Here is a 26,586-nt window from a genome sequence, read left to right as displayed (position 1 = left end):
AAACAAAGCAGAGCCCATAAAGTAAAACTTCATATTTACGGTCAACAAATTTTCATCAATGGCGCTAACAACCACAATAAAAGCTTAGCCCCTTCAGTAAGCAGTGTTGAAACAAGTGGCCACCCACACCCAACAGAATGGAACTATACCCTTAACTCACCCCACATGCAAAAAGCAACTCAAAATGGATTATAGACTTAGTGCTAGGATGTGCTCAGTTCATTGCTGGCCTGGCGTCCAGCAAGTTCTGGGTTCCATCAACACCTCAGACACCAGGTGAGGTGGTACACACCTATGCACCCAGTATGGAGGCGGGGAGGGAGCAGGAGGGTCCAAGGGTCAAGGTTATCCCCATTGACACAGCAAGTCCAAGACTGGCCTGAACTAGGCAAGACCCCATCTCAAGGGGATGGAGAGATGACTCAGCAGTTAAAAGTACATACTGATCCTGCTAAAAACCCTCTTTGGTTCCCAGAACCCAGGCTGGGCAGCTCACAAGCACCTATAAAGGGGTCTGATGTCTCTGGCCTCTGAAGGCATATGCACTGTTTTCTTTTTCTTTTTTTTTTTAACTTTTATTTTTGCTAGGCAGGGAGACACGTGCCTTTAATCCCAACATTTGGGAGGTAGAGGCAGGATAAATAATAAGACCCTGCCTCAAAAAATGTTTAAATTTTAAAATATATACAATCAATGACAAATCTATACAATGACAGATATATACAATCAATGACAAAGAAAAATATACACATATGTATATGAACATATACATATGTATATATATACATATATATATATATATATATATATATATAATGTTAACTTTTTAAAAATGAAATCCAGTCATTGAAGGCTAGTATGATAAAAGAAACAAGCCAGGCACAGAAGGACTAGCCATGCTATCTTAGCTGCATGAAGCAAGCTCATGGAATTTGAAGGTCAAGCTTACAGAATCAGAGAACAGGATGGTGGTTGCCAGGGGCACACAGGCTGGGGAATGAGATTGTAAATCAAAAGTACCAACTTGTAGATGGGATGAACACATCAGCATAGTGACTACAGGCAAAATAATTCACTGTGCTTATAAAATGACAAAGTTTGTTTGCTTTTGAGTCAGGGTTTCTCTGTGTAGCAGCTCTAGCTGTCTGTCCTGGCACTCACTCTATGGGCCAGGCTGGCCTCAAACATACAGAGATCCGTCGCCTCTGCCTTCCAAGAGCTGGGACTGAAGATGTGCACTACCACCTCGCAGTCTGTTTATTTTTTAATGTGTATGAGTATTTGCTTCTGTGTCTGTATATGCACCACATGTGTGCAGCACACCAACACACACACACACTGGTGAAGTAATAAGCAGCTCTGTAGCTTGTGGTGTAATTTCGTACTGTACATACATATTAAAACATGACTGTGTAATGTAACTCTGTGCTTTTTCTTTCCTACTCTTGTCCACTGAACTGTAAAAATGAGTAAAGCTGCAAAAGAGTAGAAGAGAAGTAAGGATCAAAATAGCAGGGCAAAGTCTGGGGAGAGGAATCCCAGTAGTTCCCTAATTTAGACTTCTGCTTTCTCCTCTGCCACTTGCTCTAAAAACCCACAGACATCATAAGCGGCAAAGGAGCAGGGAACGGGGTGCGGGTGGGGTGGGCAAGGGCGGCACTGCCACCCTGAGGGACATTAGAAGGGGAAACACCAACTGGAGTAGCCAGTGGCAGGAAAAGGCAGAGAGGGCGGGCCCAGAGACCAGGAAATCAAGGGAGGGAAGGAGACTTTGGGAGCCTAAGGGGAACCTAGACCTGGAAAACTGGCTTCTGCCAGGCAGGGTCCTAACCCACAGCAGCTGTCCTACTGGGTGTCAGCCAGGAATTGGCACCCTCTCACTACCAGGCTGCAACCCTGATCATAGGGCCTTCGTTGGCATGAGGAGGAGCCATGGCTGGGGTGGGGTGGGGGTCACATCAGACAGACCAAGGTCCTAGATCTTAAGCAACGGGAAAGCAGGGCCCAGGTGCCACCTGATCTCACTGACAAGTGTCCTTTCTACTTTTGTCTAGGTTTTTTGAGACAAAAATCTTACCCAGCTGAAGCTGACCTTGAATCCCTGATCCTCTTGTCTCAGCCCCCCCCCCCCCCCCCCCCCCGTGTGTTGTTGGGAGTCTAGGCCTGGGTGGGTATGCTCAGCTTCCTTTCCAGTTTTGGTTTGTTTGTTTGGGTTTTTTGAGACGGGCTTCTCTGTGTAGCCCTGGCTGTCCCGGAACTCTCTTTGTAGACCAGACTGACCTGGAACTCTGAGATCTGCCTGTCTCTGCCTCCCGAGTGCTGGGATGAAAGGTGTGTGCCACCACCTGGCTCCTTTCCAGTTTTAAAGCAGTAATTTCCAAATGGATACCTAAGCCTTGAGAACAGGTGTGTGCTTCAAAAAGTTCTGTCTTTGGCCAAATCCCCTTACCTGTCAGTACAGATCTGAGGGAAGAAACAAATCTAAAACAAAAGCTGCTTTTCTTTGCCCCTCCTCAACCTCATCACACACAAACTCAAGCCCTCCTGGCTTTTGTTTTTGTCTTTTGGATTTTTGTTTGTTTATTTATTTATTTATTTATTTATTTTTTTAAGAAAATAAGAGGCTAGGCAGTGGTGGCACACCTTTAATCCCAGCACTCGGGAGTCAGAGGCAGGCGGATCTCTTGAGGCCCGTCTGGTCTACAGAGTGAGTTCCAGTGCAATCTGGGCTGCACAGAGAAAACATCTGGAAAAAAAATATACAGACACAAGTAATATAATGGAACTTCAGAGCCTAGGAGCTGGAAGTGTTTTCAGGCAAGCTAATTAAGCTGCCACATTTTACATATAAACATAAGAAAAGCTAAAGTGACTAAGTCTTGTTGACCCTAAGCAAGTCTCAGTTGTCAAGTGCTAAGTCAGGGAGCCCGGCTGGTGGTCCCTGTGCTCTCTGAGACACAGGGAGGCTGTGGCATGCTGAGTTCCACAGCTCCTGGAGGAGACTGCTAACCATACCAGGGTCTGAAAGGAGCCTTTGGTCAGAGCTCTCACTTAGGGTTCAGTTCAGAACCACACGAATTCACAGCTAGCACTTCCTGATAACCTGAGCCCCAGGAGTCCAGGCTGAGGGCCCAGGGCCCAGCAAGGCAAATTCTTTTTCCTGACCTAGGCCAGACAGTCCTTAGTCTTCCGGTCTACCACCTCCAAAGACCTGGACTATTCATAAGAGTTTGATGACACAATGAACACCTAATATGACAATAATTAAACAGCCAGCTGGCCGTGGTGGCTTGTGCCTGCAATAGCAGCACTCTCGAAGTGGAGCCAGGACTGTCACAAGTGCTACATAATGAGTTCCAGGCCAGCCTGGGCTAGAGTGTCTCAGAAAAACAAGAACAAACAAAACCCCTATTGAAAAGCCAGAAAAAACAGCAAGAGACTCTGCTTTCGTAGTTATTTCTATTAATACTCCATATTCACACTCGATAATGAAGTGGTTTTATGACATTCAACTGCCCTAAAATTAGGTTGCCCTTGGGACAAATCCAGACTCCAGACACTTCTGCATTAAGTTGGTCCTAATCTCTGAGCTCTGGACTGGGGAGGTTGGAGCTACAGCCCTAGTCACAGGTGCTGTGCCTGGGAACTTGAGGGGTGTCCTGCGTCAGACATGGAGAAGCTCCACAACCCCAAACCACAGGCTGGGTGCCAGGCACATCAGTGACGGTCACTTCCCTTGGCATCTCTGCTCTCCACCTATTAATATTTCAGAGTCTGGGTTTGGCAGCATGAGTCACCGGCACCAGCACTCATTTTGAAAAGGAAGGAAGCAATGAATGCAAGGCCAAGCAGCCAGAGTTCACCAATGTCACAATGTTGTGTCTAGGTCACAGACAGGCGCTGTTGGCCCAGCCGGCAGCCACATCTTTTCTGGGTGGTTTGCAGTCACCATTCCCAGCTCAGCTTCAACTCTCCGAGGCGCCATCACTACAAGTCTCATTCAGGGTTTATTACAAAACAGGATCTACAAATATGCTCTACTTCCAAAACTCACTGACTCAGCCCCCTATCTCATCAATCATACCTGGGCAGTCCATGTCGGTCCGGTCTATTGTCCCTCCAAGATGTGTGAAGGGTTTTCCCTAACCCAACCCTTCCCGCCTGGCCCCTCCAGAGCCAAATGCTCACTTTCGGCAGGACCCTCCTGACCACCGTTGCTCTAGCCAGCCCCTCTCATCTCTGCCGACCCAGCACATCCAAGTTGAGCAACTACTACTGAAGCAGACAACCAGCAGATATAAACATTCCAAGGGATAACGGAAGTGAGTAAAGCAGGTGGCAAGGTACTGGGGTGCTTCTCCCCACACCTGAACTGTGCCCCACACATCTGTCATACAAGACACAGGGTTTCTAACGGGACCCAGCAACTAAGCAGTCATGTGTAAAGATGGCATCACAAATTTCAAGTATGTCCTTGCAAGATGTTACCTCAGTCAGTCCCATCTTCAGACCACCTTTCTAAACATCAGACATCTACCAAAGACCCACAACACCGGCTTTACAGTTTTTGATTGATTGGTTTGTTGGGGTCTCATAGCCCTGGATAGCCTCAAAGTCACTATGTAGCAAGGCTGGCCTTGAATTCTGGACCCTATTACCTCTACCTCTCAAGGTGGTAGACCTTCCATTTTTTAAACAGCAATTCATACAATGAAATACTATGCAACTATAAAAAAGAATGAAGACCCTGATGTGAAAGTTTACCCCAAGGTATGGCTAAGTTAAAAATAAAAAGCAGCTGGTCAGTGGTGGCACAGGCCTTTAATCTCAGCACTCAGGAGGCCAAAGCAAGTGAATCTCTGAGTTTGAGGCCAGCCTGGTCCACAGTGTGAGTTCCAAGACAGCCAAGACTACACAGAGAAATCCTGTCCCAATAAGTAAATAAATAATAAAAATCAAAATGCAGATGCATATTTAATGCTGCTTTTGAATAAAAATGGAGAATGGGCAAGTATATCATGTTACAGAAACACTGATGTATAAGGATCTAACTGGGACCGTCCATGCAGGACAGAAGCCATCAGGGGACTATCCTGGGCTAATGGCGTCTTCTCACCATATCCTACTTACACTCAGAAGGAAAGATTATGTGAGTGCCCCTTTTGGCAGCACATATGCAAAAACTGGAACAATACAGGGAATACAGGCATGGCCTCTGCACACAGATGACTCATGGAGCCAAGAAAAGTTCCATATTAGAACAGAATACTGAGCATACTAAATTCAAAAATGAAGGCAGCTGGGGTTGGTTAACAGGTAAAAGGTTTTGCCACACAAACCTAATGGCCTGAGTTCAATCACCAGATGAAAGTAAAATTGCTAGGCGTGGTGGGACACATCTGCAATCCCAGCACTCCTAGGGTGAGATAGAGGCAGGGGCAGAATTGCTCAGAAGCTCAAGGGACCCAGCTAGCCTCCAGCTCCTCAAGTACACATTGTGGCAGGAATGAGAGAGATGTTGCTGGTTTTTCTTTCCAGTCTGGCCCCACTTAGCACATTAGCCCCAAATAAACACAGACACTATATTAATTATAAACTGTTGGCAGATGGCTAGGGCTTCTTATTGGCTAGCTCTATCTTAAGTATTAACCTATTTCTATTATTAATCTATGTATTTCCACATGGTCTTGGCTCACCCAGAGAATGCCCAGACCTGTTACTGCCTTGTGGTCTCCATGGTGTCTCTCCTGGTGCCTCTCTGCCTACCTTCTCCTAGCCCCACCTATCTTCCTGCCTCTACTGGCCAAACCAATAAGAGTAACATATATACAGAAGGACATCCCCCATCAGAGAGATGCTGCCTTAACAAGGTAAAGAAAGAGGCTGGAGAGATGACTCAGTGGTAAAGAGCAGTGGCCACTCTTCCAGAGTGCCCACATGACAGATGACACCTGTCTGTAATTCCAGTTCCAGGGAGATCTGACACCTTCACACCGATGCATATAAAATGAATTTAAATAAATTAATTTTGTAAAAAAAGGTAGAACGAACTTGTGAAAGTTGTCCTTCCATCTCCATACATACACACATACATCATGGCACCCGAACACATGCACACATTAATAAATGGAGACAAGAGGCCCTAGAGGTGGCTCAGTGGTAAAAGCATTTGCTATGCAAACAAGGAGACATGTGCTCCAGTCCCATAAAGGCTGAGCACAGCCACAAGTGCTTGAAGCCCCACTGCTGGGAGGTAGAGACAGACCGCCAGCCAGCTCAGTCAAACGGTGAGTCTCAGGTTCAGCGAGACCCAGTCTCACTGAGAGGGAAGCTAGACAGAAGGCCGTGGAAGAAGATGCCCAGTGTCTGCCCCTGGCCTCTCTATGTGTATGCTCACTGGCACGCATATATACACATATACAAATTTTAAATAAAACTTTAACAATCATATTACTTTTAATCATGTATATGGGTCTGTGTGTGGGTATGTGAACATGCAAGCTGATGCCCTCAAGGCCAGAAATATCAGATCTTCTGGAGCTGGAGTTACACAAGTTGTGAGCTATCTCACGTGGGTGTTAAGAATCAAACTAGAGTCCTCTGCAAGAGCAGCACATGCTCCTAACCCCAGAGCCAGTTCAGCTACGGCAATCAAATGCTGGGGTGTAGCTAATTGGTACAGTGCCAGATGTGGGGTTAAAGCCCTGGATTTACGACCCAGAACTGCAAAAATGGAGTATTTAGCTGAGCAGCCAGGAGGTGGTGGCAGAAGGATGAGTTCAAGGACCTGAGAGCTTGAGGCCAGCCTGGGATGAATGAGTTCTTGTCTCAAAAACAGAAAGAATCTTCCTCCCCAAACATAAAACTCTACCTAATCAAAAGAAAAGAACATCAGTCTCTATAAACAGGGGCAATGTCTGTAAAAATAACTCAACAGAACTCTAAACTGTCAAAACCAAGGACAGACTGAACCATCACAGCCGAGAGGTGCCCAAGACGGCATGACAATAATGTTACCCCAGAACAGAACAAGGTAAAAACTCAGGCTGTCTGAGCAGTGTGGAGCTTGGCTAAACAGAGTGTCAAAATGGTTCACCCACAGTGACAAATACACAACAATAATTAATGTAAGACACTGATAACAGGGAAGCTGAGTGAGAAGGGTTAAAACTTCTAGATTTTCTAAGGGTTTAAAAAGCCATGGGAAAGGAAGGTCATGATGACTCTGACCAAGTCACCTAAGCTCCCCAGCATACAGTTCAGGAGTCTGAAGCAACGAGCCTTCATCGTGGATTCCAGCTCGATGAATCTTGACACCTTGCAATGTGATTTCCCTTCCTCAGAATGCTTCCGGTTAACAGCAGCTGCCCATACAGACCCTGACTTCAAAGTGAGGCCTGGAGGGGGAGGGGCAGGTCAGGACAGTGGATGGGGTATAATGCCAAAGAGAGAAATCAAGGACAGAAAGAAGACACGGGATTGAGGTGGCAGCTTTAGATGGGTGGCTGGGAACCATGGGCTGAGCAGGAGACTCCATGATGAAGCCTGTGGGGGGTGAAGGAAATAGCCAGACAGCAGCTCCCTGGAAGACAATCCAGGCAGGAGGCAGCAGGGCCAGTGTGAAGTCTGTGAGGGGACAGAGAGGAGAAGGCAGGAGGCCATGAGGCTCTCCTCAGAACCAGAAGCCTTAAAGGCTCTAAGAAACCTAGGAGTTTTAACAAGATTACTCTGAGTGAGGGATAGAGTAACTAAAGGGGTTGGTTGGGTACAGAAGTAGGTTCTGGCTTTGCCAGAGACAGGGATCACATCTGAACAACTCTGGCAAGGCTGCGGAAGGGATCTAGCGAGGCAGGCCTACACTGCAGCACTGACTAGGGTGAGTCAGTCATCTGAGGCCCTGCAGCAGGCTCTTTACCCTGCCGACCAAAACCTGCACCCTGTCAAGGCAAAAAAGAATCCTCACCAACAATTGGGTGCCTCAACCTTCCTGATGCCTCGAACCTTTAACGCAGTTCCTCATGTTGTGGTAACCCCAACCACAAAATTATTTTCACTCTTACCTCACAGTAATTTGAACTACTGCTATAGATCATAATGTATATCTTGTGTTTTCCCATGGCCTGAGGCGACCCCCCCCCCCCCCCCCGTGAAAGGGCCCTTCGACTGTGGGGGCCTGGACCCATACGTTGAGAGCTACTGCTTTAAAGCCAACCAACTTCCCCCACTGGAGAAAAGGAAAACAAGCGCCCTTAGGCTTTCCAAAGCTTGAGCCCAGCCAAGAGAAGCCGCCCCACAGCCCACAGCCTCTGCAGCACAGGGCCTCTAAAAGCCACCCTATCATTTAAGGACCGTGTGTAATTACCCCACATTGATGATCTTGTTAAAACTTCCCAGAATATTTCCATGACCAGGCTGAAGGAGAAAAAAAGTTGTTACTGGGGCAGGCAGGCACAAAGGGCGATTTGCCAAACTACTTAGATACTTTAATTCTTTGTTGCCTCCGTAGCTAAATAAGCATGGAGAACAAGCAGGGGAGGAATACTAATTAGAGCTAATTAGACCCTGCCCTCTTCTGCCTCAGTCCCCTTTATGAAAAGCACCCCCCTCCCTGGACTGAGGATGGAGTTAAAATGTAAATCCCAGAGGGTAAATATGAACTTAGGCTACCCTTTGCATTTCAGCATACTGGGCCTGGTTACCTAAAGGAAGCTGCCAACCCAGCCAAATTCCAACAGCCCTACCCCCGCCCCAGCTTGTGCCCACAAGCCACGGTGGGCCAGGGACAGGGTGAGGAGGCTGCCAACTTGCATTCTCTAAATGCAACAAAGGGCTCTTGGTATTCGGAGCATTCTAATTTGCAGGGCACCCACTAAAAGAATATTTGATTGCTTATAAAGTAATAAACTAGGGCAGCAAACATGACTGCAGCCCTGCTGCAGGAGCGACCCAACTCCCCGCTCCTTGGAGCGGAAATGGGAATGGGAGGCGTCCCCAGTGCAACCCCTGCCTGGTTTTGTGAGGCCTTGAGTGTCAGGGTCTGGCCTGGAGATGCTTGGCCCCACGGATAATTAAGGGGACACTCCTAGTGGGGGTGGGGAGGGGCAGCACAGCAAAGGCTAATTTACAGTGAACCCCTAAACGGAAGGTCTGTTGCTTGCTGGATTTGCTCACTGCTCTAGGAACACCCATACAGGTGCCACACTTCACAACCCCATTTCTTTCCCAAGACAACCACGATTTTCCTTTCAAATTAGGTTCCTGTTAGCAAGAGAGAAACCAACAGAAGAAAGTGCCTGCCACCTTTCAAGAAAAAAAAAGGGGGGGGGAGGAAATGAGGGAAAGGACACATAAAGGATGATGGTGGGTCAGCAATATTGGAAAGTTAAATCAAATTACCCAATGAGCCAGTCCCTTCTGACCTTGCAAAGCGCCTGGGCACTCTAAGGAGGTGACCCACCCTGGAGGCTGGTGTCCTACCACCATTTAATTGACTTTTGGGGACTGGCAGCGTGAAATGGCAAAAGGCAAACCTGTGATCACAGAGCAAGGGGCGAAACTTAACTCTGAAGGCACTGGAATTAAACCACCCAGGCTCTAAGAAGGGATTACGTGCACATGAAAAACGAATGCCTCTAATAATTTGAGGGTACGCCGAGGAGCGGGGCACTCCTTTCATCCCAACACTAGGGAGGCTCAGGCAAATGGATCTCTGTAAATTCAGGTCCACACAGAGTTACAGGCCAGGTGGGGTTACATTAGAAGAAAAGAAAATAAACTTTTTAAAAAAGGCAAAAACCTAGCCTCGGAGCTATTGACAACAGTTTACTGCTGGGAAGGGAGTTTTCGCCAAGATTGTAGCCCAGGTAAATAGAGCAGGCTCAGGTTGAAGACCACAGGCCCAAAAATATTTAGGCAGCACAAATTGATCTCATTGTGTTTTTTTAAGTGGACACAAAGTTGGGCGCATAGGGAAGGGGAGGGGTGAATCTGGGAAGAGTTGGGGGAGGGCAAGTAGATTAGATAAAGACTGGCTGCTAGACACTCAACTAATAAAGATTAAAGTCTTTGCCACGATGGGAAACACTCGAGTTTTCATTAGAATCAAATAATGGCTAACTGGGAGGAAACTAAAGCTATTCCCAAACTTGAATTTCACGAAACTAAAGCAAGGTTGCTGTATGTTTATTCTGACAAAAACTTAAGAATACCATCACAAAAAAAAAAAAAAAATCAAACTAAAAGACTGTCCTAAAGTGAGGTCAGTTGACAAGGATATATTCCAGAAGGTAGTGATTCAAGCTACTTTTTTTTTTTTCGTTTCCCTGGGTACTTATGAACACCAAAGATGGGCACCGGTTGCCAGATGGGGGAAGGGTTGGGACTCCCTGATCTACTTATTTTCCCATAAAAGCAGTCTTGCTACACTATTAAGTTTGGACTGGGGCCTGAACGACGTTTTTGTTTCCTCTATCCCCTCCCCGCTCTGAGATGGAAACCTCAACCTCCTTCATGTAAATGAGACGCGGTAGGGGAACAGAGTTCTCCCGTCCAGCAGCCAGGCAACTGCTGGGCTCAGAAAGACAAACAAGTACCTCGGGCTTGGAAGTGAGTAGAGCACCCTTAATCAACACACAATTACTTCCGACGGAAAGGAGAAAGTTCCGAAACTCCTGCTTTGAGTGGGTTGGTTTGGAGGAGGTAAGGCAAGCTCATGTCCCTGGCAGCCAGCGCCGACTAGCATCCTTCCTCTAGGGACTTAACTGCCATTCCCAAGTCTGAAAATTTAACGCAGGTATCTGGGGGCTTCTCCAGAGCCTCCAGGACAAGGGAACGTCCGACTAAGGCAGTGCCAGCAGTGCCTCCGCAGTCAGACCACTGTTTGCGAATCCTGGTACAGGCACAGGATCAGATGGCGAAGTCCCAGGTGGGGCCATGACTTCGGACTTGCAGAGAGACAACTTTCCACTTAGATCAGGCGTAGAGAAAGTTGCACTATCCACAGACCTCCGGAGTGGCCGGGCCGCCGCACTCTGGCCCCCACATCACTCCCCGCGGGCCACAAGGGCCGCTTTGTGCAGGCGAGCGCAGAGCTGGGGCCCCAGAACAGCCGGGAGGCCTTGCCTCCCGAGTCCCCAGCGCCCTCGGGCTGGGCCACCAGACGTCTGCTGTTTACACAGGAAGGGAAGGCTCCTCCTCAGCCCGGGAGGAAACCTGGCAGCGCACGCAGATGCGAAGCTCGAGCCCTGCCGTCCCATCGGGGTGCGCCCCACGGTGCCCCGCACCCTCGGTTCTCTGCAAGCAGCCGCGGGCAAGCAAAGTTCCCGAGCGCACGCGGACGACGCCGCTTACCTGCGAGGCGCGGCACGAGAGCGCAGAGCCCGAGCAGACAGGCGTAGAAGGTCGCGGGCACCCGCGGCATGGTGCGCGCCGCTCGGCGGGAGCGCGCGGCGGGGATGGAGCGGGGCCGAGGCCGGGGACCGCAGCCGCATGCCGGGCGCTGCACTCGGGCTCACGGCGCCCGCGGCCGGGCTGGCCCGCGCCCCGCCGCTACCATCCTTCTTGCCGGCCGGCTGCGATCTCCTGAGTTGTCGCCGCTCGGGACGCACCCTCGCCGAGTCCCCGCACGCCCGCTCTTGGCGCCGCTTCCCTTCTCCCTCGGCCGCCGGGCCCCACTCTCCTCGGCTTTCTCCTCCCCTCTCTCCCGCGGGCCGCCACTCGGTCAGTTTACGGCTAGGCGGGACGGGGCGGGGCGAGCTCCGGGCTGGACCAGCTCCGCCCTGCGCCGGGATCCGCTGGCGCGCCTAGGTCCCAGAGTGCCCAGGTGGCTGTCACAGAGTACGTACTTGGTGTGGAAGTGAGGGTGAGGTCCCGGCTCAAAACTTCTAGTTTGGCGCTCTCTCCCAGGTCTTAGCAGTTACGGGAGGGGCGGGGCGCAAAGCATTAGACCGGCAGAGATTACTTGAGCCAAAGCAATCTCCGTATGACTTGAAGAGCGAAGGCAGGTAACTGCTTGGATCTGCCAGGCCATTTCGTCATCCCAGAAGCGCATGACAGCCGGGGCCTCCCCCGAGAAGGGACAGAGGAATCTGGCATAATCAACCAAGTCCACGCTCCGCACAGGCAAGGGAGGACACGTGGATTAGAAGCGCAGGTGAAGGCGAGGCACACTGCAGAGCGGGCACTGTGCTAAGTGCTGTCTGTGTACTCACTTCTCGAGTGCTCCTAACATCCCTACTGTTACTTAAATGAGGAAACTGAGGCACGGAGGGTCAACATGATGAAGTGACTGCTGGAATGTTTTGCCCAGAAACTGGTAATGATTTAAGTAAGGCAGCCTAACCTTTGCAGGTGAAGAACCTGCTGGAAGGTCAAGATTTGGAGGTGTGGGTACAAAACCTACCTAAGGCATTTGAATCTTGAACTTTGTGCCCACCTCCCAAACTCTGACTGGATGGTACTGGCAGAAGTCAGTTTATAGTGTAGTATGGGTAGGCAAAAGAGCAATTCCTAGCAAACTTAAAAATTTATCCTTAGAATTGTTTTGCAATGTCTTCTCCCTCTCTCCCCCTTCAGACAGGGTTTCTCTGTGTGGTTTTGGGTATCCTAGAACTCACTCTGTAGACCAGGCTGGAGTCTAACTCACAGAGATCTGCCTGCTTCTGCCTCCCTGAGTGCTGGGATTAAAAGCATGCATGGCTGCCACAACCACCACCAGACTTTGTAATACTTTCTTTTGTTTTGACTTAAAGGCATAGTTGAGGCCAACGTTGTCCAATAAAAGCATACTGCAGAGGCAGTTCGGTTTATCTTGGAATTACCTGCCCCTTAGGGCATTGGCCTTGAGGCTACACTTACCCCTCTGAGAGGTGGTGGTTCTAAGTTCTGGGAACTGATCAAAGAGTCTGAACTGGAAGACATCCAGTGCCAAGTGCTGCTCTGTCTGCTAAGGTCAGCTAGATGCAGAGTGGAGTCCTGAAGGCTGGCTGAATACTACTTTCAGTACAACAGTAGTTTTCCTCTGCAAGCATTCTTTAAGTTCAGGCCCTGTAATATCCCATTCTTTCTGCGCTCAGAATGAGTGCTTCATCGATGCTGAAACATCTCACTTTGTCCCATGCCTGGCACAGACCACCATTTATCTAAATTGCACCTGGAAAGTGCTATGATCCAACTTGCCCTAATTCTCACCAGTCCCCTCCTGTCTTATCTGGTGGTTCTCTGGGTCCCCAGCCTGCCCAGACCTGCCAGAAGCCACGACTCCTGAGCAAGCCAAGCTACATCAGAGCTGGTTTGGAGGTGCCTTTTCTAGTTCAGAACTTCCTGCTTTTACCCCCTCTTCAAGAATCCTTCAACTAAGTGTTCACAGATAAATTGTCAGATATCCATATGATGATTTGTGATTTGATCTTAAAGGGAGCTGCACAGGATGGCATACCTCTTTAATTCCATCATTCTGGAGGCAAAGGCGAGCAAATCTACCCGTTTGAGGCTAGCCTGATCTACATAGTAAGCTCCAGCACAGCCAAAACAAACAACAAAATAAATACTTGCTGCAACATTGAAAATATGCTATATAACATAAATCAGACCCAAAGGGACAAATATATAATTCTCTCTCTCTCTTTCTGTGTGTGTGTGTGTGTGTGTGTGTGTGTGTGTGTGTGTAGGGGGAGGGGTTGTCTCATCTAGCCCAGGCTGGCCTTGAACTCTCTAACTAACCAGGATGACTTTGATTCTCAATTCTGCTCCCACCTCTTGAGTGTTAAGACTACAGGACTGTGCCACATGCCCAGACATTCTACTTGTATAGAGTCCAGAAGAGAAAAGGTGATGGGAACAAGGAAAGCAGATGTTACCAAAGGCTGATGAGGGTAGAGAATGGGGAGTTCAGGGTTTCAGGTGGATAATGGGAAAGTTCTAGAAGTGGATAGTAATATCCGCCACAGTCCACTTACACTGGATGTAGTGCTATTATGTATTTTTACCGTGAAAAGAATAGTTAGGGATGGGAGATACAGCTCAGTGATTAAAAGTAGTGACTGCTCTTCTAGATGACCTGGCTTCAATTCCCAGTACCTGCATGACAGCTCTCGACTGTCTGAGGTTTGACACCCTCTTTTGAATTCTGAAGACACTTTTATGCACACCACACATGGACATACATGCAGTCAAAATACCCATACACATAAAATAAAATAAGGTTTTTTATAAGACTCTTTTGTAGAGGACACCTATAAAATAAAATATGGATATACTGTTTTATTTGTTTGTTTTGTTTTGAGGTTTTTTTTTTTTTTTCAGACAGTATTTCCTTGCTTAACTTCCTGGAACTTGTTCTGTAGTCCAGGTTGGCCTTGAACTCAGACATCCACCTGCCTCTACCTCCCAAGAGCTAGAATTGAAGATGGTCACCACCACTGCCCCTCATGGGAATACTTTTTTTTTTTTAATGCTGAGATCAATTTACTTGAAAAATACCAGATTAGAGCTGTTGTGATGGCATATGCTTATAATCTCAGCACTTGGGAATGGAAGCAAGAAAGTCATCCTTGGCTACATCACAAGTTCAAGGCCAACCTGGCTACTTACAGGAAGAAAAATCCTAACATAGATTTTCTGTCTTTATGCACCATGATTCTTGTTAGACAAAGCTAATTCCCATGTTAGCTTTCAGGGCCTCTGAGGATGAGTCTGAAAGTGTCCTGCAGATAATGGATGAAGCAGTAAGGACACTGCCTTCCATGTTGATAAAAGCCGCCTACAACAATCATTTGTGTGTTTGTTGGTGTTGGGTTAAGCATGTACCTAGTAGTTATACCAAATGATTATTAAGAAGTACACACAAGCTGGGTAGTGGTGGCTCATGTCTTTAATCCAAACATGCAGGAGGCAGAGGCAGGTGGATCTCTGTGCGTTCGAGGTCAGCCTGGTCTACAGAGTGAGTTCCAGAACACTTAGGACTGTTACACAAGAAACCCTTTCTGGATAAACAAAAACAACAACAACAAATCAGAAAAGGAGTACACACAAAAGCTGGAAAAAGTGCTCATGATGTAACCCAGCACTCAGTAAACTAAGGCAGGAGGAGCTATGAGTTTGAGGTCAGCCTGAATTATAGAATGAAACCCTGTTTGATGGGGAGGGAGCAGGAAGAGAAGCAGCCCCCACCCCAACACACAAGAATTTTAAATGTATTTATGGCATAGCTAGCAGACACTTGGTAAATAGGTTGCATGTATCCATCCACCTTTCTGTTCCTATAATTACCAATTCTGGAAATGATAATTATTTCATCTTCCTTTGAGCAGTTTTCAAAAGGTAAGGGAATGTTTGTTTGCCTTTATGAAATTATGTTTGCGGTTTTGTTTGTTTGTTTAGGCAAGATCTTACTATTCTGTACCCTGGCATCAATGTTGCTGGTGTTATAGGCATGTACCTCACAGCCATCATGAACTGAAATATGGAAAAACAGTATCTGGTTCAGCTCTTAGCACCCACACCAGGCAGTTTGCCACTACCTGTAACTCCAATTCTGGGGTCTCTCACTCTCTTCTGGACTCCTTTTTTTGTTTGTTGTTTTTCAACACAGGGTTTCTCTGCGTAGCAGCCCTGGCTGTCCTGGAACTCACTCTGTAGACCAAGCTGGTCTCCAACTCACAGAGATCTGCCTGCCTCTGCCTCCTGAGTGCTGGGATTAAAGGCATATGCCACTGCCACTGCCACCACCACCTGGCTCAAATAAAATCTTTTTAAAAAAAGATTTATATGCCTTGGGGGGGGGGACACGGCACAGGCCTTTAATCCCAGCACATGGGAGTCTGAGGCAGGCGGAGACCTGCCTGGTCTACAAGAGCTAGTTCCAGGGAAGCTTCCAAAGCCACAGAGATACCCTGTTCCAACCTGCCCCCAAAACAAACATTCTCATCTAACTGGTCTTATGATCGTTTCAGAAAATCATGCAGATTATATTAGTGAGTTGTAATGGGCTTAGTCCTCCAATTCCTGGCCAAAGTAACACCATATCCCAGTAAACTGCCATTTTGTTCTACATTGCCATCCCGCTCATGATCAGACTTCCATAAGACCATAAGTCTGGGGTTGGAGAGATGGCTCAGTGGTTAAGAGCTGCTCTTCCAGAGGTCCTGAGTTCTAATCCCAGCAATCACAGGTTGGCTCACAACCATCTATAATAGGATCTGATTTCCTCTTTTGGTATGCTTAAAGACAAGATAAGCCACTCATAAACAAAAGTAGATTTTTTTTTTTTTTTTTTTTTTAGAAAAGATCTTCAGAGGATGGAGCATACTTAAGTCAGAACTTTCTAAATTGGCTGGGCACTGTGTTGCCTAAGCCTGAGACACCCCTATAGAGACACCCAACTGCTTTAATCCTGGGCAGCATGCAGAACCCAATTTTGTATCAGTTCTGTAGTAAACTTAGAGCTACATAAAACAGGAGCTTGGGCAGTAGTGGCACATGACTTTAATCCCAGCGCTTGGGAGGCAGAGGTAGAGGCAGGTAGATCTCTGAGTTGGAGGATGGCCTGGTCTACAGAGCGAGTTCCAGAACTCAAAAAATAAATAAATGAATAAAAAATAAAAAGTAAATAAAATGGGATTTTGGTGGGCAGGGGTCAGACCTTTCTGTGATATAACTGTCTGGGCATTGCCCTCGCTCCTATAAATAATGCTAATAAATTAATCTACTGAACCCAAGCTGGTCTTCAGAATTTTTCTGAGGTCTGTTTGTTTCCTCCTCGTTTGGAGTGAATAAACCTTTCTTTTTACATATCTTTAGGTCACAAATAGATAGCAGGCATCCATTAGCATTAATTGAGTCTGCATTATATTTTCTAAATTGGGAGATGGAAGCAAAGGGTTCCCTACTACTCCACCTTTGATGGCTTGTCTTCTAAGTCATGTGACTCCAGGGCAAGCGAGGCCTTTTGCCATACATGGCTTTCTGCTTTATAGCTGTTCTTGCACCACTCACTCCTAAACCACAATCAATCTCCTTTGAGAGGGGACGCAATGCCTTTCAGCACAGGGCAACAGGTAGTAAGCTGAGAGGAGGGGGCCCTGGCTCATAGCTAAGCCTTCCAAGTCACTGCCAGGCTAAGGGCCTCTCTCTCTCTCTCTCTAAATTCTCTATGCTTTCCCTTCCTGCTGGGTAAAAGCAGAAAATGAGAATCTGGATCACCAGCATGGAAGCTTAGTACAGACATACCTAGAAGACAACTAGAGACTACACTATTGAAATACTCAGGTGGGTCCACTGTCCACTGTGATTTTATTTCTAAGCTTGAAACTTAGACTAGTAACAGAAAAAGATGACCCTGGAAAATGGCAGATGTCCTATGATGAAATGAGAATGTGCATGGGTTAGAGGGTAATTGTATTCCTTGATTGTTCTCACTAAGACAATGGAAGTGGGGACCAGAGAGATGGCTGAACTGGTAGCAGTCTTGTGTGCAGGCCTATGACCTGAGTTCAATCTCAGGATCTGCTAAGGCCAAAGGAGAGAACTGACTCCCTGTAGTGGTCCATGACCATGGGGCAACTCCTTCAGAGGTTTAGTCCATCATCCTCATGGCAGGGAACATAGCAGCATGAAGGCAGGCATGCTGCTGGAAAGTAGCGTGTTCTACATCCAGATCCTCAGGCAGCAGGAAGAGAGACCAACACTGGGCCTGGCTTGAGCATTTGAAACCTCAAATCCCATCCCCAGTGACACACTTCCTCCAACAAGCCCACACCTCCTACTATTCCCAATGCTATTCCCTGTGCACATTTGGGGGCTGTTTTCAGCTAAACCACTACAGTCATGAATCTTAATTCAGAACTGGTTCAGAGATGCTTTCCCAGCTGCACATGGTGGCACACACGTATAATCTTAGCATTCCAGAGATGGAGTCAGAGAACCAGGACTCTAAAGACAGGGCACATTCAACCCTGTTCCAACAATAACAACAGTCCCAAAGAGGCCTTTTCTTAGCCTTGATTTTATTGATTTGCTGTTTTGTTTTGTTTTTTGTTCTAGGACACTCTTTGCCCTAGCATGCTCTTTACATTCCATGAAGGACTTTCTGCATAGCAGAGAACTAAGAGGAGGGTGTAGGGGCATGGCATTTGAGAAATCCTTTTACCCAAAGGGAAGGAACTTCAAAGATCTTTCCATCACCATAGAGGGGCAGGCACCACAATTGGTCAGGGGATGAAGGAACAGTGTAGGAAACAGCTGGAAGGTCCCCACGGAAGGGAGCCAGACCTGAAGAAATAAGTAACAAACATAAGAATACTGTAGGTGAGCCAGGTGGTGGTGGCGGCACACTCTTTTAATCCCAGCACTTGGGAGGCAGAGGCAGGTGGATCTCTGTGAGTTGGAGGCCAGTCTGGTATACACAGTGAGTTCCAGGACGACCACAGGAAACCTTGCCTCAAAAAAAAAAAAATAATAAAATAAAATTAAAAAATGGGGCTGAAGAGATGGCGCAGAGGTTAAGATTATATTGACTGCTCTTCCAAAAGTCCTGAGTTCAATTCCCAGGAACCACAACATGGCTCAAAACCATTTGTAATGAGATCTGACACCCTCTTCTGGTGAGGAGGCAGAACACCAGACATAAATAAATAATAACTCTTTTTATAAAACTTTAAAAAATTATAGGTGATTTTGTTTTTAAGATTTATCACTTTATGCAATTGACTGTTTTGCCTTCATGTATATGTACGCACCACACGAATGGCTAGTTCCTGTGGATCCTTGGGATTGAAGTTACAGGCAAGCCAATTTGTGGGTGCTAAGGATTTAATCCAGATCCTCTGCAAGAGCAACTAGTGTCTCAGCCCCTGAGCAGCTCTGTTCAGCTTCAGGACTAAAGGCTCATGAGTTGATGAACTCTGGGAATATAAACCCCTTATTTCCTGCACTGCATCTGTCACCGAGGCCCGGGAAACACAGGACTCAGCCCAGTTGAGAGCAGGTCTCCAAAGCTGGGCTCCAGAACCAGGCAGTTTGGGCTCAATCCCTGGCCAGGCTTTGTAGCAGCTTTCTGACTTGCTAAGTTATTAGCCTCGCCTCCCTCAGCCTCTGAGTGGGGTTAGTCATGTTGCCTACGTCATAACTGTCATGAGAGGTAAAGGAAGGACTGAGAATTGTGCCTGAGTTCCAGGGAGCATCCTGTAACAGGCTGGCTGTTGCTGCTGCTTTTCTTCTAGAGGCAATAGAACTTTCTGGAAATAGCCAGGAGGACTCTGTGGCTGTAGGCTCAGGAAATGTCTTCCCAGGCCTGCAGAAGGACACTTTGAATGGTTTCCCCCCAGGCTCTGCCCTTCAACAGAAGAGACTATTTCCCAGCTGTGGGGTGGAGATTCCGTATTTACTCAGCTCCTCCAGACTCCTCTCTAACCTTGCTTTCTGAGGCCAAATCAGAATATCCAGAGAACACTGGGAAATCCCAGCAGCCCTTGCTCACCTCATAAAAGCTGATGAAAGGCAGAAACTTCTCAGTAGGAGCCTTTTGTTTTTCTTAACCAAGGAATCTTTCCATGTAAATGGCTTCATCTCCTCTTGTATGTCATAAAATTACTGCAAAATAAAATGTTTACTGTCTAAGCAGTTGTACTTGGTTTTATGTGTCACAGATCTGGCAGTGGCATTGCTCAGTGCTGGAGATGTGTAGCTCCTCGGTGCAGCCAGTGCTTAGTGAAAATGAGTGACAGCTCATGGTCAAGATTACCTGCAAGAACACTCAGTTATATTAGAAAACCAATAGAAGAGACAATGGAGGATCTCTAATGCTCAGTGAAAAGGATGCAAATATTTTAGCAAAATCGAGCTGAGCCAGGCATGGTGGCACACTTCTGAAATCCCAACAATATAGAGTTACAGGTAGGAATATCACAAGTTCAAGGCTAGCCTGGACTACAGAGTGAGTGTCAGGGTACCACAGTTTATACAGTGAGAGCTTGTCTCAAAGACAAAACAGAGTAAACGAGGAACACAGCAATGATGTACATTGGGGATATTGCTCGGTTGGTACAGAGCTTGCCTAAAATAGTACTTGCCTAGCATGCATGAAGCCCTGGGTTGACTCCCCAGAGATGCTCTCTGACCTTCACAGGCAGGCTGTGGCGTTGGAGCACTAGCACACACTTAAAAGATAAAGTTAATGATTATACTCAGGTGTGGTAGTACACACCTGTAATCCCAGCATTTGGGAGGTGGTGGCCAGGTGGGCCAGTCAACTTCAGGGCCAGCTTGGGCTATCCGAGACACTGTCCTAAAACACATAACAACAACCAAAAAAGCAAAAGGGGGTAAGAAACAGAGGAAGGACATCAGCAATTAGAAACAAGCGGGTTTTTTTTTTTTTTTTTTTTTTTTGAAAAACCGTCTGAGTGTTGTTTTCTGCAAATTATGGAAGACAGCGCCATCTACTGCCCATGCAATTTGCTGGACCCTAGCAATGTCCTGGGCTAAGGAAAGAAGGTGTGGTAGGAAAACTTGATCAGAGGGATGGTTTCCTGATCTACTCAGATGATTTTTTAAAGATTTATTTATTATGTATACAGTGTTTATTATGTATACAGTGTTCTGTCTGCGTGTATCCCTTCAGGCCAGAAGAGAGCACCAGATCTCATTACAGATAGTTGTGAGCCACCATGTAGTTGCTGGGAATTGAACTCAGAACCCCTGCAAGAGCAGCCAGTGCTCTTAACCACTGAGCCACCTCTCCAGCCACCCTCTTTCTTTTTTTCTTTTTTTTTCTTTTTTTTAATGTGCTGGTATCTGAACGTCTGGGTCCCATCGTGTTAATACACTTTTTTTTTTTTTCCATTGCCAAAACAAACACTGGAATCAACTTTAGAAAAGAGGACTCCTCAGACAAGGTGCTTTCTGAGCGTGTCTAATGACCTGAGCATGAGCCTGGGATCCATGTGACAGTGAACGACTATTCTCTAATCTCTACCTGTATGCTGTGGTTCACACCCGTCTGTATTTATTCACACACACACACACACACACACACACACACACACACACACACACACGAAAATAATTAATCAGCTGGGCATGGTGGAGCACACTTTTAGTCCCAGCACTTGGAAGGCAAAGGCAGGCAGACTTCTGTAAGTCTGAGACTATCCTGGTATACATAGTGAGTTTCAAGCCAGCCAGAGCTACACTGTCTCAAAAAAATTATAAAATTAAAAACCTTCAGATAAGGTCCAGGTGATGGTGACACACACCTTTAATCCCAGCACTCATCCGTCAGATACAGGCAGATCTCTGTGAGTTCCAGGCCAATCTGGTTTATAGAGTGAGTTCCAGGACAGCCAGGACTACACAGAGAAACCCTGTCTCCAAAAGAAAGAAGAAAGAAGAGAGAGAGAGAGAGAGAGAGAGAGAGAGAGAGAGAGAGAGAGAGAGAGAGAGAGAAATATAAAAGAAGTGTTTTGGTTCAGTTTCTGAGTTTCTGGTATGTGGTGCTTAGCCCTGTTGCTTTGGGCCTATCCAGCACAGGACACCACAGCAGGAGTGGATATACTCCTCCTCACCACAGCAACCAGGAAGCTAAATAGAGAAGAAGGGGGCTGGTTTATCTCAGTCTCCTCTTGAAGGGCACACCCCCTGCCTAACTTCTGTAGTTTGTTCCTTCTTTGCTCTTTGGGGGGCCACCAGGCAGCTCCCAAACAAATACACGGAGACTTATTCTTATTTATGAAGTCCATCCTTGCCTTGTTTCTTGCCAGCTTTTAACTTAAATCATCGCATCTATCTGTTGCCTCTGGGCTTTTATCTTTGTCTATACTATATACCTTTCTTGATGACTTACTTGTGGCTGGTTGAGTGGCTGGCTGGCCTCTAGTGTCCTCTCTTCTCCTTTTCTCCTATTTATTCTCTATGCCTGGCAGCCCCACCTACCCTTTCTCCTGCCTGCCTATTGGCTGTTTAGCTCTTTATTTAGACCAATCAGGTATTTTAGACAAGCAAAGTAACACAGCTTTTCATCATTAAACAAATGCAACATATAAAAAAGCAACACGTCTTTGCATCATTAAACAAATATTCCATATCATAAACAAATTAGCACATCTTAAAATAATATTCCACAATAAACTTTCTCCTGCCAGGTATTGTTTTGAAGTCCCAAGCACTTGTAGCATCAGTACAAACTGCAGTCATCCCTTTAATGCTCAGGGCCTTTAGGGACCAGTCAAGATCCAAATGCCTGGTTTTGTATGCTGTCCCAATGTCCAAGTGAAGCAGAGCTGTGCTGTTGCTAAAACACCTGAGGGTGGGTGAGGAGGGGGGGGATGAACAGGACTGGAGAGTGACTGCTCTTCCAGAGGTCCTGAGTTCAATTCCCAGCAACCACATTGTGACTCAGCCATCTAAATGAGATCTGATGCCTCTGGTGTGTAGGCAAACATTTATAAAACAAAACAAAACAAAACAAAAAAAATAAGCAAAACAAAAGCCCAAAACACCTTCCCTTCCCTCCTAAGGGCCCAACAAACCCAGATATGATTCCACCGAAGTCCACTATGGGGACCAACGAGCTAATTAGGCTTACAGGGCAATGGGCGGGGCTGTGGCAGCAACATGAAATACCTTAAAGCAGCCAGCGGAGCTGGAGCTGGGCTGTGGTGGCACATGCCTTTCATCTCCGCACTCGGGAAGCAGAGGCAGGCGGATCTCTGAGTTTGAGGCCAGACTGGTCTATAGAACACAATCCAGGACAGCCTGGGCTACACAGAGAAGTCCTCCTGGAAGATCTGAACCTCAGGGAGATGACAACTTCCCCATGGCTGTGTAGATGGATGGAGCCCGGCCGGTTCCCTCAACCCCACCTAGACCCTCTGGCCCCGTGCCCCAAGAGCACATGCCGTAGGGATAGAATTGCATACAAATATTTAGGGTGGATACTCAAGTGAGGCAAGTTAGGGTCCCATGACCCTTCCCACCCCTTCTATGAAGGAAGGTAAATAGCCAATAGGCCCAGGTATTGATGTTTAATAAGGATCAGGAGAAACAAATAGGCCGAATAGATGTTTATTCAGGGAGAAATAACTCACAACATAGACAGATGAACACCAGCAGGTTCCTGGTCCCAAGGATGCCTCCGGAAGTGCTCCTGTCCCTGTGCTGCCAGTAAGAGAGCTCTCCAAGCCCTCTCCTCAACCTTAGTTCCCCAAGGTCACGTTCGGCCCTGTCTCCACCCCATGGGCGTGGTCCATGCCACAGGTGCAGACAAGGTGAATATCTCACTACAACCAGGTGTGATGAAGTTTTTCGAGTAGGCTCAGCAGAACTCAGTTTGGGTCAGAAAAGTCCTGTTCAACAGGTGCACACCTACAATCCCAGCACTTGGGAGGGAGGCAGGAGGACCAGAAGTGCGTGGTTATCTCTGGTTACAAATTAAATTTGAGGTCAGCTGGACTACAGACGCTGTTTGTTTGTTTGTTTTTGAGATTGGGTGTTGGGGCTGACCTGTAACTCACAGAAATCTGCCTGTCTCTGTCTCCCTAGTGCTGGGATTAAAGGTGTGTGCTGCCTTTAATAGGACTTTAGAGAACTATTTGTATATGCAATAGTGAGTCTCTGAAGAAAGGCTTAGGAAGCAAAGAACACTTGTTGACTCAGGATGTTGGAGAAGTGCTGGGAGCTGGCCCATGGTGAGTCAGAAGCAAACAGGGGTGATGGGATCAGATAGTCAACTCAACCCGCTGGAGCTGCCTGCTAGCAAGGGAGGTTGCGTGCACCCAAGTGAAGTCTGCGATGGCAAATCGCCATGATCGGCTGACTTAAGTTAATTCCTGCATTTACACTGACATTGTTGCTCAATTGCATTAGCCTGTCAGATTTCTCAGTGTTTCTCTACTGTGGGCACTAGTAGCTAAGGAGTGGCTTTATTGGGGTTAGAGAGATGGACTAGAAGTTAAAAACGTGTCCTGCTCTTCTGGGAGACTAGAGTTTGGTTCTCAGCACCTACATCAGGTATCTTACAACCTCGTGAGACTCACAGGGTACCCAGACGCCTCTGTCATAGGATTCTTTAAAAATTATTTTTACAGTTATCCTCTGCCTGTCCCTCCTTCCTCCTCTTGGAAACTTTAGTTCACACATCAAATCAATGACTTACAACATCTAGCCAGAAATCAACTAGGGAGGTTGAGGCAGCCAGAGGGAGTCCTGGTTGACCTATCTCTCCAGGGATGGGATCCCAGCTTCCTCTTCCCTCCAGTCATTTTTATACCAAGGGATAAACAACAGTAACCTCTATGGGAAATGATTTACCTCTGGCTGTTTTCAAGGACACAATGTCTTCTAACTTCTGTTTTCCTTTTTCTCTGTTCCAGAGAGAGTTTGCTTTCCTAGGACCAGCCTGACCCAAGACAGAGCAGTTTATGTGTATGTATGTGTGTGTTTGGGTTTTGTTTTGAGACAGGGTTTCATTGTGTAGCTCAGACTGTTGTGGAACTCTTTGTAGAGCAGGCTGGCCTTGAACTCAGATTCACCTGACTCTGCCCATCATGTGGGTCCCAGGTATAGAACTCAGGTTGTCAGGAGTGGCAGCTATCACCCTCACCAGCCATGGGATAGGGAGTTTGGGAAAATACCTTTTTTCTTGGGTGGGTGGGGGGTTCGAGACAGGGTTTCTCTGTGCAGTTTTGGAGGCTGTCCCAGAACTCATTCTGTAGACTAGGCTGGCCTCGACTCACAGAAATCTGCCTGCCTCTGCCTCTGGACTGCTGGTATTAAAGGTGTGAGCCACTACTGCCTAGCTTGGAAAAATACTTTAAATAAACATCTGAGTCGAGACAAAAGAGATTCTTTGCTCCCAGAGTGTACTTTCAACAAGCTGAAATAGAACATGGCAATTTTCCAATATATTACATAGGTGTTCAGCTTAAGTCCACCCCAGTGGCAGAAGGATAGGACTCCACAGATTGCCCTGGGCCAGTGCCTGGAGCTGGAAGTGGCAGGAGCCCCACCCATGGCCTGGCTACTTGTCATGGAGCTGCCTTTGGGGGATAGCAGCCAACATGATCTGTGACATGGTAAAATGTCATGGGCAGCAAATGACAGTCGCTTTGCGTGTCACGTCACATTTTCTGTTTAAAATGAGAGGTAAGGGAGAACCAGAGAGATGGCTTGGCAGTTGAGAGTATCTACTGCTGTTGCTGAGGACCTCAGTTTTGAGTTCTCAACATCTTAGTTCACATCTGCCTTAACTCTAGCTCTAGAGGATATAATGCCTCTGGCCTCCACGACTATCTATACCTACCTACTTATTTACCCCCATACACCCCACCCCTCCCCACACACATATACACACACTTTAAAATAAAACAAATATAAAATGAGCTCTTAATTGGTCTAGATAATAAAAGGCTGGAATCAGATACAGAGGGAAATGCTGAAAGATCAGAGAGGTAGAGCAAGCCACAGCACACCTTACCTCCTTAGCACCTCAGCAGACAAGAGAGCCATTTCCTGTTTCTGCCTGGCTACCTCACTTCCTGTCTGTCTGTACAGACCTCCAGACTTCTATGGTTAGCTAGTGGCAAGTTCTATTCTCTGACCCCCAGACAGACTTTATTTGTGCAAGGAAGATATCACCAGAAACAAATCCTTAAGAAATAAAGTAATACTTATGCCAGGGACTAAGGTCTAGCTTGGTTGCTAAGGGGCTTATCTGATAATTCATGAAGTCCTGGGATGATCCCTACTCACCACATAAACCAGCTATAGTGGCACACACCTATAATCCTAGCTCTAGAGAGGTGAAGGCAGGAAGGGCAGAAATTTCAGGTCATTGTCTGCTATGTAGAAAGTTCAAAGTCAGCCTGGGATACCTGAGACCTATCTCAAAACAGAAACAAAATAAAATGGGGCTCTCTGCTGTGTATACCACCAAAAGCTCCCAAAACAAGAAAGGACGCTGGGTACCAAAGATGTTTTATTGCATCATCGCCTTTCACAATAAACAGTCAAAAACAAGTAATAATAGCAAATAAAAGTACCTTTCAAGAGGACCAGACATCAGACAGACTCAGGGGCACAATTAACATTTAAAAAGGCTGCTGGGTGCATTTGTCCCGTGTGTGTGTGTGTGTGTGTGTGTGTGTGTGTGTGTGTGTGTGTGTGTGTTGGTGGGCACTACTAAGCTTCCATCATGGAGCAGGGCCTCACAACTCCAGGCAGAAGGCCTGTGCTGTCACTCTGACTCCGGCTTTTCCAGGATCATTGTCTTAGGGAGGGCAGCCCCTGAGAAGTGCCCATTTGCTGCCTGAGGAGGGTTACCTAGGGAACAGCATGACCTCCTTGGTCTCCCTCTACCACCTTAGCTCTTGGATTCCCTCCTTGCTTCTCCTCCCAACCAACATGGGAAAGACTTGACTGTCCCCATGGAGGTCAGAGCTAGGCCAAGCTTTCACTTTCTCACTTTCTCATCAGAAGGTTCCTGGATTTCTGTGGTCCTCCTGAGAGAGCTGGGAGATGCTTTCTGTTTCCTGGCTGTCTTTTTGGAGTGAGGCCCTATCACAAGCCACTGGCTGTCCACAGGTGGCCAGAGTC

The 26,586-nt window shown here is 47.0% G+C and overlaps 1 protein-coding gene and 1 non-coding gene across 2 annotated transcripts in view; one reads left to right on the top strand and one right to left on the bottom strand.

Moving 5' to 3' along the window:
- Itgb5 (integrin subunit beta 5) overlaps window positions 1-11,691 on the bottom strand; it is a 110,833-nt gene extending 99,142 nt beyond the window's left edge. Inside the window, exon 1 of the mRNA XM_051191385.1 lies at window positions 11,350-11,691. Within this exon, the coding sequence (XP_051047342.1) occupies window positions 11,350-11,419 (70 nt within the window). The 5' untranslated portion in view covers window positions 11,420-11,691. The remainder of the gene's footprint in view (window positions 1-11,349) is intronic.
- LOC127227285 (U6 spliceosomal RNA) lies at window positions 5,154-5,260 on the top strand. The gene has a single exon (XR_007834970.1). It is a non-coding gene; the product is annotated as a U6 spliceosomal RNA (small nuclear RNA).
- Window positions 11,692-26,586: the final 14,895 nt, after the last annotated feature.

This window comes from Phodopus roborovskii, unplaced genomic scaffold (genome assembly GCF_943737965.1).
Source record: "Phodopus roborovskii unplaced genomic scaffold, PHOROB, whole genome shotgun sequence".
Taxonomy (NCBI): Eukaryota; Metazoa; Chordata; class Mammalia; order Rodentia; family Cricetidae; genus Phodopus; species Phodopus roborovskii.
Note: the sequence above shows the minus strand (reverse complement) of the source record. Positions and strands in the feature narration are given on the sequence as shown.